A 15,260-nucleotide genomic window follows, 5' to 3' on the forward strand; every position below is an offset into this window, starting at 1 on the left:
TTGCACACTTTAGCTCTTCTCACATCATTGGTGAGCTTTCAAGGTGCCACAGGACTTGTGGGAAGTGATTTATGTCTCTGGAGATGTTGGGGGGGGCTGATGGTTAGTTCTTATGCTGGATGACTAGATACAGGGAAGAGAGGAAGGGAGAGAGGAAGGAAGGAAGGGGAAGGAGGGAGGAACGAAGGGGAGGGGAAGAGGGAGGGAGGAAGGAAGGAAGGGGGAAAGGAAGGGGAGGAAGGAAGGAAGGGTCAGGCGAGAAAATAAACCAAATTAAATCGACCCAGAGTTCTCCTTTGAGCATCAATGACCAAGTCCAAATTATGCTGCTTCCTATACAGGATGTGAAGATGCAGCTGCACTAAGGCTGAAGCCTCTGAGGCTGGCAGAAGTGGAAGGAAGGAAGGAAGGAAGGAGAAGAGAACCAGCAGTAAGATGGCTGGACTTAGTCACAGTAGGGATGGCAGCCCCATTGGAAGGCCAGAATTCACAGAATTTTATAGAGGAACAGAGTTGGCAGAGACCTTGGAGGTCTTCTAGTCCAACCTCCTGCTCAAGCAGGAGACCCTAGACCATCCTGGACAAATGACCATCCAGTCTCCTTGAAAATCTCCAGTGATGGAGCAACTGCCACAACTTCTGGTGGCAAGCTGTTCCACTGGTTAATTGTCCTCACTGTTAGGAAGTTTCTCCTCAATTCCAGGTTGCTTCTCTCCTTGATGAGTTTCCACCCGTTGTTGCTTCTTGTCCTGCCTTCAGGTGTTTTTGAGAAGAGGTTGACCCTCTCTTCTATGTGGCAGCCCCTCAAATATTGGAAGGCTGCTATCATGTCTCCCCCCCCCGGTCCTCCTTGCTTGTCTTCAGCCAAGAGAAGTGCCGTTGTCTTACTTCTAGGAAGAAGAAATCAGTGGGGCTTTGCTTTCCCGAACAGGGAGCCCCCTTCTGCACCCCACTTGCACCAGCTCCCCATAACCCCAGGGGGTCTAAAGGCTGCTCTGGGCCTAGAGATCAGGCTTCCCCCTGCTTTTCCTCCCCAGAGTCTCTCTTACAGAAAGGCTCCCGAGCATGGTGGGGCCATTTCATTCATTCATTCCGTCTATTTGCCCTCTAGAATCACATCAGTCTAGGGGACGAAACACCAGCAGAACTCTAGGAGTCCCATTTCTCAACAAATTCAGAAGCCCTCGATTTACGACCTTTCATTTAGTGACTGTTCAAAGTTACAATTGGGAAAAGTGACTTAGGACCATTTTTCACACTAATGACCATTACAGCATCCCCACAGCTCCAAATTCAGACGCTTGGCAACGGACTCGTATTTATGACGGTCGCAGTGTCCCGGGGTCATGGGATCCCCTTTTGCAACCTTCTGACAAGCAAAACCAATGGGGAAGTCAGATTCACTTAACAACCATGTGGCAAGAAAGGTCGTAAAATGGAGCAAAACTCACTCAATAACTGTCTCAATTAACAATGGAAATTTTGTGCTCAATTACGGTCGTAACGCGAGGACTGCCTGTATATTCTACTAAAAGGCCAAAGTTTTGGAGAGAGGCAGCTTCTCATGGAACAAGTCCCTCTTCACAAAAACCTCTGCTTTTTATTCACTGGGAATAAAAGTCGGAAGAGGGGCTACCAGAGTGACACCCTCTCACACTCAACCTCTGGCCCTTTGGGCCCCAAAGAGGGAGGGAGGGAGGACACCCCCGGGTTGCTCCCCCCACCCCCTCCCATCGCATCTGCAGAGGAAGGGGCCGAGGGCGGGCGTGGTGCGCCTCGCTGAGAGCGAGAGAGAGAAGCGGAAGTGAAGAGCCGCTTGCAGAAATCTAAACAGGAAGCCAGCCACGCTGGGACAGCTGAAGACAGCTTGGAGCCCCAGGCAGGAAATCAAAATGGAAGCCCCCCCCACCCACCCATCACTGGCGAAGGAGGGAGCCCTCCTTGAAGCACTTGCCCTGGGGAGCCTTTCCTCAGTTATACACTTGGGCATGAAAAACCGAAGGCTTGTAGTACATTCAGTGTAGTACAGGTACAGTATGTGTGGTACCTGGCTCAATAGTAGTAACTGGGAGAGGAATCTTGGAGTCCTAGTGGACAATCCTTTAATTAGGAGCCAGCCGTGTGCAGCAGCTGCCAAAAAGGCCAATCCTAGGCTGCATTAACAGAGGGAGAGAATCAAGATCACGTAAAGTGTTAGTACCATTTTATAATGCCTTAGTAAGGCCACACTTGGAATACGGCATCCAATTTTGTTCATCGTGATATAAAAATGATATTGAGACTTCTGGAAAGAGTGCAGAGAAGAGCAACAAAGAGGATTAGGGGATTGGAGACTAAAAATATGAAGAACGGTTGCAGGGACTGGGTATGTCTAGTTTGATGAAGAGAAGGACTAGGGGAGACATGATAGCAGCCTTCCAATATCTCAGGGGCTGCTCCAAAGAAGAGGGAGTCAAGCTATTCTCCAAAGCACCTGAGGTAGGTAGACAAGAAGCAACTGGTGGAAACTAAGCAAGGAGAGAAGCAACCTAGAACTAAGGAGGAATTTCCTGACATAACAGTTAAGCGGTGGAAGGGCTTCTCTCCAGAAGTTGTAGGTCCTGCATCACTGAAGGTTTTTAAGAAGAGACTGGAGAGCCCCCCATCTGACACGATGCAGGGTCTCCTGCGTGAGCAGGGGGTCGGTCTAGAAAACCTCCAATTCTTATTCTGTAAATATAGAGCGAGGCTCTGCTCTGGACAGGAGGCGCTCTCTGCACTGAGGGTTGGGCTGCTATCCATGCACAGTGACCTGGGGATGGACAGCTGTCCCTCAGACACCCCCATGTCCCCCCAGGCAATGTTAAAGAGCCACCTTTTCAGGGCTGATGATAGTCTCCACTATTGTTTGTTCCTATACAGGGAGTCCTCAACTTAGAACCACAACGGAGACCAGAATTTCCACTGCTAAGCAAGGTAGTTGTTAAGAGAGTCGTGCCCACGTTTTGTCACCATTCGAGGAGACGTTGTCAGTGCACTTTGAATTGTGCTTGTCTGTCCGAAATCATTCCATGACTCAGAACAAACAAGAGTCACCGATTTGCATCATATCAAAAGGCATTGAAAGGCCTGTGCTTGGACAGAGAGCACAATTCAAAGCGTACTGACGACGTCTCCTCAAATGGTGACAAAATGGTTGCACCCAAATTGCCAAGCTCAGAGCTCAAACCCACAGCCCGGTCCTAAGTCATTTTTTCAGTGCCATTGTAATTTCATCCAGTCACTAAATGAATGGTTGTAAGTCGAGGACTACCTACATCCCGATATTGAAGGGGGCCCAGCGTCCAGTTGGATTGAGGTAATATAAATTTCATCAATCATCCAATTAAATAGTTTCTGGTGCCCTGCTGACTCGTTTTCAGTTTGAACCTGACCACCTCCCTGTGACTCAATGCCCCCAGATGCCATGGGGGGGGGTGGAGGGCAGATCTTCCTGCCGCCTGCCAGCACTCGATCCCTGGCAGATCCCAATTCCTTCCAGGGTGGGCTCTGGAGGAGCCCCCTTCCCCATAAGGGCCTGCCTGCTCCAGGCCAGAGCAGAGCCTTCCTTTCTCCAAGTCTCCAGGGTGGGCCGACGTCTCAGCCCAACGTCCCACCATCACTTCCCCTTCCTCTGCAGGGAGCTCGTGACTCCCGGCTTCTTCCCGGGTGGTGCAGCCGAGAGGCGCTTTTGCAATGCACGTGCAGGACCCTCTCCTCCCCCCCCCCCCCGGAGGCCCTGCCCGAGTCTGTTTCCGGAGTGGCTCAGAGTCTCTTGCCCAACTTCACCAACAGTGCCGGCTTCTCTGAATGCCTAGCAGAAATGGGCCCAGAGTGGCCGAGCCAGGCTGCTTCCAATACCTCTGCAAGTTTGAGGGTCTCACAGAGAACCTCTAGATAGAAGAATCCTTGGCAGGAATAGAAGAGAACATTGTCGCTCAGGAGTGAACTGTGGGGTCCTTGGGGCTCTCTGAGGTTGGCTGTTTTCTTGCAGACCCAACTAGGTAATCTCATCAGTGCTATGAGGGAGGGAGGGAGGGTGGTGGATAGGAGGAGGACTGGGGGGTCCTTGGGGCTCTCTGAGGTTGGCTGTTTTCTGGCAGATGTTTCATGACCCAGCTAAGTAACACCATCACTGCTAAAAGGGAGTGGGGTTTGGTTCCTCCTTTCTAGCACGGATGATGTTACCTAGTTGGGTCATGAAACGTCTGCATGAAGATAATCAAGCTGAGAGATCAACAAGCATCCCCAAATCCTTTCATGAGCTCTGAAGGGCTGGCCCAGGAGGAAGGCGCTGAACACCGATGCTAGCAGAGTCATCCATGGAGCGGTGGGTTGGACTAGATGAGCTCAGGCATCCCGTAGCAGAAGGCCTGTTGTGGGGAGAGGGTGTGAAGGAGGGTCCCTGAAAAAGTGCTGCAGTTCTCAGTTCTGGGATCCCCACCTGCCTTTAGGGCGGGTCCTCCTCTGCCCCTGCCCCCTTACGCAAAGGCTGCAGCTGTGTGCAAATGCTATGCAAAGGGGGCCGAGCCGCACACACACACAAAGGCCTTTGTCTTCCCTTGTCAGGAACCTGAGTCATCAGGATCTGTTTGACATGGCGCAAGCCAAACAGCCCCTTCTCTCTTGCCACACCTTTGGGGCCACGCAAATGTGGTGGCCACACTGCTTCCCCTCCCAGAGTGGCAGAGGCCAGCTCTTCTCTGGGCTGATTGGCAGTTTCTGGGTTCCAAGCTCAGCCTAGCACTGATGATGTTCCCTAGTTGGATCATGAGATGTCTGCAAGAAAAGAGCCAAGGGCAGAGAGCACCCAGGAGCCCACAGCCTCCTCCTCCTCCTCCTCCTCCTCCTTTCAGCGTGATTGTTTTCCTGCAGGCCTTTCATGACCCAACTAGGGAACATCATCAGTGCTAGAAGGGAGGGGTCTCGCTCTCTCAACAACCTAACCAAAGAAAGACCAAGAACACTCCCACCGACACTGACAGGGCAACCCATTCGTATATCAGCAGAGAGCAAGTCCCACTCCCTTCAGCACTGATGATGTTCCCTAGTCGGGTAATTAAATGTTTGCAAGAAAACAGCCAAGCTCAGAGAGCACCGAGGACCCCACAATCTTCCTCCTCCTCCTCCGAGGACCCAATTCTCCTGGCAAGCCCAAGAGGAGAACTTGGCAGGCAGCCCCCTGAGCCTGGGGAAGGAGACCCCCAAAGCTGCTCAGGACTAATCCAGGTGCCCAGCCACCTTTTTCAGGCCTTTCCCCAGCGACCACAGCCGCCCCTCCCCGCCCCTCCCCGTGTCAAAGAGTAGCCAGTAAGTCCAGGGGCAAAAGCCACAAGGGCTTTCTCTTCATTGCACAGAGCAAACGGGTTTCCTTGCTGTGTCTTGCGCTGAATCAGCCCCTCCTTTCTGCCTCTTAAACGCTGCAATTACTTTGGGATCCCAAGCACGACCTTTGACCTTCAGGTGGCACCCCTCAGAGGGTGGACGGCTGTCCCAACCCTTGACCATCCGCTCCCACAGCCAAACGGCTCACCCTCAGAACAAAGGGGGATCCGGGCAGTTTTTGGACCCACAGAAATCCGGAGTTGCTAAAGGCAACCAAACCAGTCAAGACCCCGTTTTGTCCCCATGGGGGAAGCCCTGGGAGTGCCTGGATGCACTGAGCATCCCCCCCACTCAGGACGGCAGGCCAAAGCCCCTCCCCTCCCCTCCCCAGGAGAAAGATGCTACCCAGGATTTACAAACCACCATGGCTGCATCACGGAACTCACGGAGGCCAGGTCCACAAGACTCCGTTATGGGGAAGCTCTGGGGGGAAGGTGTTTGGGGCCAGCCAGGGACACAAAGCTGTCCTTCCCCACAACATGTGCTGGAATTCCCATGTCAAGCAGCTCTTTGGGTTGCTGCCATCCGAGGCCTGGAAGTCACAAGCAGCCTTCCTTCTCTTCCCAGTTTAGCTAGAATCAGGATGGGGCCATTTGAGGCCGGGATAATGTGGGCCTCGGGTTCAGGAGTTAGGATGGAAGGAGGATCCTGTCAGGTGGGGGCTTCCTGAGGGAGGAGGGGAGGAGGAGGAAAGGAGGAGGAGGAGGAGCAGGAGGGAAGGAGGAGGAGGAGGGGAGAAGGAGGAAGAGAGGAGGAGGAGGAAAGGAGAAGGAAAGGAGGAGGAGAAAGGAGGAAAGGAGAAGGAGCAGGAGGGAAGGAGGAGGAGAAGGAGGAAAGGAGAAGGCAGAAAGGAGGAGGAGGCAGCCAAGGGCCTTCGGGACAGAGAAGGTCACTCCATCCTGAGCTGCTGGATAATGACATCAGCTCTTTTTATGGCTCTCGTTGACATAAAATGCCGCTATTTTGCTCGATATTGATCTGTTTTACAGGACCTTTTAAAAATGTATCTGGCCGGGAACAAGTGCCGGGTGTACACAAAGCCTCTGAGAGGGTGCAGGGAAGGTGGCTTGCGAATCCCAGCAGGAAACACCACAAATGTTCCTGGTGAAGAGATACAGGTAGCCCTCGACTTAACAACAGTTCATTTAGTGACATTCAAGGTGACAATGGCACTGAAAAAACTGACTTACGACCGTTTTCACACTGTTGCGGGAGTCCCATGAACACGGGATCCAAATTCAGAAGCATGGGAACTGCCTCATATTTATGACGGTTGCAGTATCCTGGGGTCTGCAGTGATTCACTTAACAACTGTGGCAAGAAAGGCCCTTTTGTGGCTAAATGTCTCACTTAGCCACAAAAATTGGGGGCTCCATTGTGGTCATAAGCCGAGGACTGCCTGTACGCAGGCTTGGCTGAAGAATCTGAATTTGGAGAAGACTCAGTCCCCAAATGCAGATCCTTCAGCCAAGTGGGGGTATCTAAGAAGGGAATTTTTGTAGCTCAGGGTTGGATTGGGGTCCTCTGAGCTGGGAGGGGTTTTTTCTTGCAGACGTTTAATGACCCAACTAGGTGACATCATCAGGGCTAATAATTATGATGATAGCGCTGATGATGTTATCTAGTTGGGTCATGAAACGTCTGTATGAAAAGCACCAAGCTCAGAGGGCAGCAAGGACCCTGCAGTCTTCCTCCTCCTGCTCCCTGCAATCTCCACTCCTTTCTAGCACTGATGAAGTTTCCTAGATAGGTCATGAAATGTCTGCAAGGAAACCACCAAGCTTTGGATCTCTCTTCACCAGGGGCATATCCAGGATAAATATGGCTCCCAACCTTGAGCCAGGGGTCCTGAGATGGCAGAGCCCCCATTCCACCATCACAAAAAAGGATGCCAAAGCCTATAATGCACCGACAGCGCCATTCAAGGGGGGGGGGCATTTTCCCAAGCTGTGAAGCCATTTGTCAGAAAAGGTGTAAGGCCTCCTGCTTGAGCAGGGGGTTGGACTAGATGACCTACAAGGTCCCTTCCAACTCTGGTAATCTGTAATCTGAAGCCTGGAATCACATCTGAAGAACCCTTTGCAGGAGGGGTGAGCTGAGCCAGATTGCTAACTAACCAAGGCTGGTAGGTAACTGGGTTTTGCAACTCACTGGTCTGTTCCCCCCCCCCCCCACACACACCCTTGACCCCAGGCCTCTTGGCACTCTGCAGGGAGTTTTGCTGGTTGACTGAGAGGACATATTGGGGAGATTACAGAGGGGCCCCAGCAGTTACATGGGAGGAGGGGAGCATCTCTTTCTCCCTGGATTGGCACTCCTACAGAAAACCCTGTCAGTCTCATCTCAGTGGTCTCCCCCACATCCCAGGCATTGTGGCAACTCTGTACAATGGTGCAATGGTCAGTTACGTTGTGCATCAATCCTGAACCGAACAAGAACAGAATAACAGAGTTGGAAGGGACCTTGGAGGTCCTCTAGTCTAACCCCCGCCCAAGCAGGAGACCCTACACCATTTCTGACAGGTGGCAGTCCAGTCTCTTCTTGAACGCCTCCTGTGATGGAGCTCCCACAACTTCTGTTCCGTTGGTTGATGGTTCTCCCTGTCAGAAAATTTCTCCTTATTTCTAGGTTGAATCTCTCCTTGATCAGTTTCCATCCATTCTTCCTTGTCTGGCCTTCAGGTGCCCTGGAAAATAGCTTGGCCCCCTTCCTCCTCTCCGGGGCAGCCCCTCAAGTATTGGAAGACTATCATGTCTCCCCTGGTCCTTCTCTTCCCTAGACTAGCCATGCCCAGTTCATCCTATGTTTTAGTCTCCAGTCCCCTCTGCACTCTTTCAATGATATCACTAGCCCCCCCCCCAACAGACTGGAGAGATACTCTCAGAAGGGTCCCCCCAATCTTAGTGGGATACCACAAGGGACCCCACTCCTCCCTGGGTGAGGCAGGCATGGAGCAAACAGGCAGCCACCAGAATCTGTCTCCCAAGCAGGAGGAAGGAGGCCCTGGCAGACGGTGGGTCTCAGCTATGGGGAAGTCCAGAAAAGGAACTTCGGGCTTTGATGGGCAGCCTCCCCAAAGAGGGATGGAAAACGCAAGTCAGCATTTTCAGTTTTTTTTGGGGGGGGGAGTTGTGACGGGAGGAGGTCTTAGGAAAAGGGAAAGGTTAACCAGCATCTAGCCAGCATGGTTAAATGGGGAGGGAAACGGCCAATTTCCCAGATTTTGTGAGACTGTGCCTTCCTTCCATCTTTCAGGGGCCCAGGAAGGGCTAAAAGACCCCATTCACACTGGGAAATGGAGGGGGGCTTGGAGGAAGTCACCAGCCCTGATGTCCCCCCCCCCGGCCCCAATTTCCCTGGGTGGGAACAGAGTAACATGGAAAGAGAGAGGTGGGGGCACCTTTTTGTCTGAAATGGTCCAGGATCTCCTGCTTGAGCAGGGGGTTGGACTAGAAGACCTCCAAGGTCCCTTCCAACTTTTGTAGCTTCTCCCCTTCCCCAATTGCTTCCAGCTGCTCTTCTAAAGCAGCCTCCCTGCAAGGGGGCGCCCCCCATATCCCTCACCCCACCAGATCCCGTATCATGCGAGGGTGGGCAGATTCTGGCGGCCCTGGGGATTTGCTAGTCCTAGTTCGACTCCTGCTCCGGTTGAAAGAGGCGTCCTCTCTCCCCCTCCCCCCGAATCGCTCCTCCCGGCTTGGCCTCCCGCCCGCCCAAGAAAGGGGCTCTTCCACCGCGGGGCCCCCCCTCGGCCCCCCTTTAGCCGGCAGGCCACCCTCAAGGAAAGGAGGCGCAACCTTTGTATTTGCGCCCGAAAGCAAGGTGGGCCAGCGCATCGCTTTGGAGCAGGAATCGAGCCTCCCTGCGCCAGGCCAGTCTACCGCAACCCAAGCGGGGAGGACGGACGGACGGACGGGGCGATCCCGGGGGCGAAGCGCTCCTTAAGCAAGCCACGCTTGGGCTCCGACGGGGTTCGAGCCAGAGCTCGGACTGAAGCGCGGCTTCCCCATGAGAAGCGAAGCCCCCCGGCGACCCTCCGCCAGCCACCGGCGCGCATGAAGGGGGCGCTTCTCCTCCGGGACCCCCGCCGCTTCCGACCCTTCAAGGGCGGCCGGACGGAGGGCTCTGCCGCCCACCCCCGTCCCCCGGGCGGCCCCGGCTGTCCTTAGGAGCGCGGGCCAAGGAGGCGCCGCTCCTCGCGCTCCGTGTCCGCCGGGGGCGCCAGGCAGGAGGCGGCGGCGGGGGTCCCGGGCGGGCGGGCGGGCGGGGCGAGGCGAGACCCACCTGGGCTCATGGCGAGCGAGCGGGCGGCGGCGGCGGCGGCGGTGCTCCCGGGCGGCGCGCAAGAGGAAGTGTGCGCGGCCGGAGGAAGTGCGCGAGGCGGGGCGCTCCGCCGACGGGGAACTTTCCCGCCGCCTCCGCCCCGGGGAGGGAGGGGGGCGGCAAGCGGAGACGCCCCCCCCCCGCCCCCGTCTTGGCTTGGGGGCTCCCGGGATTCTAAGCGCCCCTGGCCCGAAGCCCCCGCCGCCTCCGGAGAAGCGCAAGCCACGCCAAGCCTTGCCCCGTCGGGGTCTCTGGCGCCGCCGTCCGTTGCCTCTGCTGGGGTTGGACGGGCTGAGCAGCTCGGTTGATGTGTCACTGCACGCGCTGCCGGCCTTCCTGCCCTCTTCCCGGGGCTTTCGGCCTTCGAAGGGCGGCTCCCGGCTAGCGACTGGCCGGCCGCTTTGCCGGCACGGGACACGGGCGCCCCGCCCGCCTCGCCTGCAGGCGCTACCCCGAGCCTTCAGCTGGAGGTCCCCGGATCGAGGAGCCCCTCACCCCACGGGAGGCGCCTGCCGAGCTGGCCTTTTGGGGCAGGGGCTTCCTCTGATAGGGCCAGGCTACCTGCGGAGGGTGCGCACATGCCTAGCCCCTTCACCTGATGGGAGCGGGGAAGGTGCCTTTTCCGTGGCCCTTAGCCCAGTTCCTCCCCCGGCCCCCAAGTTCGGCCTCTTCCCTTAAGGCCTTCAAGACCGGGGCTTCCCCAGGAACCTCAGCAGTGATGGGTGCCAAGGCTTGGTTGGTTTCCAGGTTTTCTGCTTTAACTGGTTGTTTTATACTTTTCAAAATAATTTTATACGCCTTTTAATCTTTGCTTGGGAGCCGCCCAGCCTTCATTTATTTACTTCGTCAAACATGTAAAAGATAACAGGTTTAAGAAGTATAAATATGAGCAGAGTAGACGGGTACGAATAAATGGAGCCAGTGGTGGGGGTTGGCTGAAAGACCGGCAGCTACAGTAAGTAAGTAAATGTTTTAAAAACAAAAAAATGTTGAGGCTCTAGAAAGAGAACAGAGACGGCAAAGGGTTTGGAGGGAAGAACGTGTGAAGAATGGGTTGCAGGAATTGGGTGTGTGTAGTCTAAGGAAGATCAGGACGAGGGGTGACTTGATAGCAGTTTTCCAATATTTGACGGGGGGGGGGGTCAACCGTGTTGCTTATGCAGGTAGATCACCTCCAGGCGATTCCTTGAAATACCCGTTCAGCTCTTTCTTGGAATTGTTATTCTGCAACACTTCGACCTGCAAAGCTGTAAAAGCCCACGCATCGTCCTTCTTTTCCTTTGGAGACGCGTTTTCCCCCGTTAATAAAAGGCTTCTTTAAAACCATTCATTTCTCAAGCAAGAAGCCTCTGATGACCTGGCTGGCCGGATTGCAGCTGGGGGCGAGGGGAGGCTCCAGGCCGAGGAGGCGGGGGGGGGGGGAGGAGGGCTGTGAAGGAGGGCAACTGCCATTTGCAACGACTTCCTTATTCCGAGCCATGACCACGCGGGGCGGGGCGGGTCCTCCGTGGGGTTTTTCCCGACAGAGGGGAAAGAAAGGCGGTGTTCTTTTCGCGCCTCCAAATGGCATCTGGAAAGGCCATTTTTGCTCGTTTTTTTTTTTTTTTTTGCATGCATGCCCAACTTTGACAACTTCAACTCCCAGAATTTCCCAGCCAGCTTTGGGGAATTCCGGGAGTTGAAATCCGTAAGTCTTTTGTTTTTGAAATTTTTTTTACTTTTAAACAAACATACATAAAAACACAAAACCATCTTCAATTACACACAGTGTGTCGGTTGGTTACAAGTCTTTTGTGCATCTTCACCATATTCATAGCTTACAGTTTACCTAAATTCTTATATTATCGATCTAATATATATCTATGTATTATTGTCCTCATTGATCATTTATTTGACTACAGCTATTCTTCCCTCATTTTGTACAAAATATTCTAAGATTTGAGTTAATTTATATTATAACATTCATTTCATCACTAAATCGATCCAATAATAATACATCTTTGTTATATTTTATGTAATACTACAATTCTTGTATTATAAAAATCTCTCATCTTCTTTCATTCCCATATTTTTTTATCTAACCATTGATAAAATAAGTCCCATATCTTATAATATTGTTTATCTTGTTCTCTAATTTCAAATGTCAATTTGCTCATTTCACCACATTCCATTATTTTCTTAATATCTTCATCCTGCGTTGGTATATTTTTTTCATTTTTCCAATTTTTAGCAAACAGAATTCTAGCTTCTGTTAATACATTCAAAATCAGGTATCTCAATTCTCTATTATATATTTCAGGTACAATCCCCAATAAAAAAAATCTCTGATTTAAAATCTGTGTGTTTTTTTCCAACCATGTGTGGATTTTAGTCCAGTATCTTTTGGCTTCTGCACATGTCCACCACATATGGTAATATGAACCTGGTATCTGATGAGATTTCCAACATTTTTCAGATTTATTCTTGAGCATTCTGGCTATTCTGGTCGGGGGTACATGTAAGACATCTTATACAAATTTTCTTTATATGCAGAAATCTATAAGTCTTAAAGTTGGACACCCGCGCTCTACGGACTTTTAATAGTGGGAAACTAGGTTTATTTAGGAAAGAAGGCCGGGCGGGGAGGGGAGAACGGCGTCTGTGTTCCCCACCCGTCCATTCATCCCCCAACTAGTCCAACCTGCGTGCCCACAGGCTGTGCGCGTCGTGCGAAGCTTACGACACGCGTCCAAGCCGCGAACGGCGGGGCGGGGCGGGACGGGAGCCGGAGCTTCCCACGCTGGTGGGCTCCGTAGAGGCGTCTCCACGTGCGTCCGCGCCTCCTTCCGCCGCTAGGGGCCGCTGCCAGCCCGGCGCTCCCTCTCCGCGGCCGAGCCTTGTGGTGATTGGCCTGCGGAGCCGAAGGGGCGGGCCCGGCCACGCCCCTGGCGCCTGCCCGGACTTGGTGCGCGAGCGCCGGGCGGGAGAGACCATTCGGCGCCGCGGGGGGAGGAGGAGGGGACGGACCACGCGGGCGGGGGAGCGCGGCGGAGGGCGCGCCGCTTCCGGGAGGGGCTCGCCTGAGCCGGAGCTGCACCGGACGCGCTGCCACCTGCCGCCCCGAGGCCGGGCCGGGCCTGCTGATGCGGGAGCGGAGGTGACCGGGCGACATGGCGCTGTGGGGCCGCATCGCCCTCGGGCTGCTCTGCGGCCTCGTCCTGCCGCCGCCGGGCCCCGCGGAGGGACCCCCCGGAGCCGCCCTGGACGAGGCCACGCTGGAAGGTGAGGGGGGGGGGCCGGGAGGGGGAGGGGACTTCGGGACTGGACTCCAGCGCCCATCATCCCCTCCCTCCTTCCATGGGGGACTCCCAAGCCCAGAAGCCCCTGACTCGGGACCGGTGAGGCGGAAGGGCTGCGCTGGCCAGGACCCCCCGTGGCGGAGGCGGCGGAGGGTCTCGTGGCGGGGGGGGGAGAAGAGGGGGAGGAAGCGGCTGCTGCGGCCGGAGAGCGGGCGGGGGGTGGTGGAAGAGCCGCTGGGCTGCCTTGCCTTGCCTTGCACCGCTTGCGTTAATTGCCCCGCCTGCCTGCCCTCCTTTCCTTTCCTTTCTTTTCCTTCCTCCTTCCTTCCTTCCTTCCTTCCTTTTTCTTCCTTCCTTGCGGCTGCGTCAGGTGCATCGCCGGGGGGGCCCGGGGGGAGGAGGCGGGGGGGTCCCTGCTCCCCCCCCGCCGCCGCCTCCGCCGCCGCCGCCACCTGCGCTCCGCCCGGCGCGAGTCGGCGCTCGCAATGGCCGCGGGAAAGTCCGGTGCCGCCGTCCGCTCGCTCGCCTGCGCGCCTCTCGCCTTCCGCGACCAAGGCCGCTTTTCTGGGGGGTCGTTTCTATCCTGGAGCCCTTTTCGCTCCCTGCGGGGAAGCTTCCCTCGGGGCTGCCGGGCGGAGCTCCTGCTAGGCAAGAGGAGAAGTTGCCCCTGTGGAAAGGTCTTGGGCCCGGAAGCCTCCGGGAAAGAAAGAGAGAAAGAGAGAGAGAAAGAAAGAGAGAGAGAAAGAAAGAGAGAGAGAAAAAAAGAAAGAAAGAAAGAAAAAAAGAAAGAAACAGAGAGGGAGGGAGGGAGGCTCTGGGCATTTGGAGGAGCAGGTGCCGGCCGCCTTTGGGCGGAGTTGGCTGGCCAGGCCCGGCCCTGCAGCACCCAAGGGTTGCTCAGTGGCTGCCTTGGAGCCTGGCAGCCCGTGCAGGAGTCCTGACCCCAAGCCCCGGGAGGCAGGCTCTGCAGGAGGGAGAGATGGCCTGTCTTCTGGCCTGCCTGCCTGCCCGCCCTTGAACTGAGCCCCTGGTGTGGGTAGTGGTGGTGGGCAAAGGACGCAGAGGCCCCCTGGTCATCAGGTTCACGTGGGGGCAGAAGCAGGAAAGCCCGGCTGGATCCAGGCTGGGAAACAGAGGTTACTTCAGCAAGAGGTCTCCAAACGTGGCAGCTTTCAAACTTGGGGACTTCAGCTCCCAGAATTCCTCAGCCAGCCAAAGTCCCCCAGCCTTTGGAGACCCCCGTTTTAAGCCCCCTGGTGGGGCTGTGTCTTCACTGCGGCCACGCAGAGACCATCCAGCTGGGATTCCCTAATTGAATTGACCTGCCTGCTTTCCGGCAAGCGGTGGGACTCCAAAGCTCAGACCGTCTTCAGAGCACGGTTAGAGGAACATGGCATAAGACGGAGCTGCCCTTGCCAAGGCAGAGCAGGAATCCAAACACCTTTCTCTGCCAAGGAAGGATAATGGAGAGGAAGCGGGCCAAGCCTAACCCCTCTTGGCAGGGAGTGCCACGGAGGTGGCTCGTCCGTGGGTTCCCACCAGGCGGGCTTCGGGACTTAAGCGCGTGGCTTCTCCTGCTGATCTGAAGCTGGGCAGGCTCATTTATCACTGTGAAGTTGTATGTGTTGTTAGCCACAATTTGGTAGTGCCCCAGAGTTCGCTGGAATTTATTTATTTATTTATTTATTTATTTATTTATTTATTTATTGATTTATTGATTGATTGATTGATTGATTGATTGATTGATTGGTTCGATTTATATGCCGCCCTTCTCCGGAGACTCAGGGCGGCTTACAATGCGTTAAGTTAGTAACATGGTTGTTAAGTGAATCTGGCTTCCCCATTGACTTTGCCTGTCAGAAGGCCGCAAAAGGGATCAGTTGACGCTGGGACTCTGTGACCGTCATAAATATGAACCACTTGCCGGGTGTCTGAATTTTGATCACGTGACAACAGGGATGCTGCAACGGTCGTAAGTATGAAAAACAGTCATAAGTCACAATTTTCAGTACGTTGCAGCTTCGAAAGGTCACTAAATGAGCTGTTGTGTCAAGTGGCATAAATGATAATATGGAAGAATTAAAAGGTTAAAAGCCTTGAAGGCCTTGGGCGTTAAAGTTAAAACATTAAAATTTACCACAGATGGAAAGACCCCCAGGAGCCCTTGCAGTGCTTAGCCAGTTTCTGCCTTTTAGGGGTCATGTTGTACCTCCTGCCTGGATCCCCTGTTAATCAAGTAACAGCTGAGCTCGGAAG

General features: G+C 54.5%; 1 protein-coding gene across 4 annotated transcripts in view; it reads left to right on the plus strand.

Annotated features, from left to right (window-relative positions):
• The first annotated feature begins 12,786 nt into the window (after nucleotides 1–12,786).
• The window catches only part of STIM1 (stromal interaction molecule 1), a 55,181-nt gene continuing 52,707 nt past the window's right edge, over nucleotides 12,787–15,260 (plus strand). For all 4 annotated transcript variants that reach the window (XM_070943087.1, XM_070943090.1, XM_070943089.1 and 1 more), the window contains exon 1: nucleotides 12,787–12,987. In XM_070943087.1, coding sequence (XP_070799188.1) covers nucleotides 12,876–12,987 — 112 coding nt within the window. In that variant the 5' untranslated portion in view covers nucleotides 12,787–12,875. The remainder of the gene's footprint in view (nucleotides 12,988–15,260) is intronic.

The sequence above is a fragment of the Pituophis catenifer genome, unplaced genomic scaffold (genome assembly GCF_029215685.1).
Source record: "Pituophis catenifer annectens isolate HBS135680 unplaced genomic scaffold, rPitCat1.0.hap2 SCAF_4, whole genome shotgun sequence".
NCBI lineage: Eukaryota > Metazoa > Chordata > Lepidosauria > Squamata > Colubridae > Pituophis > Pituophis catenifer.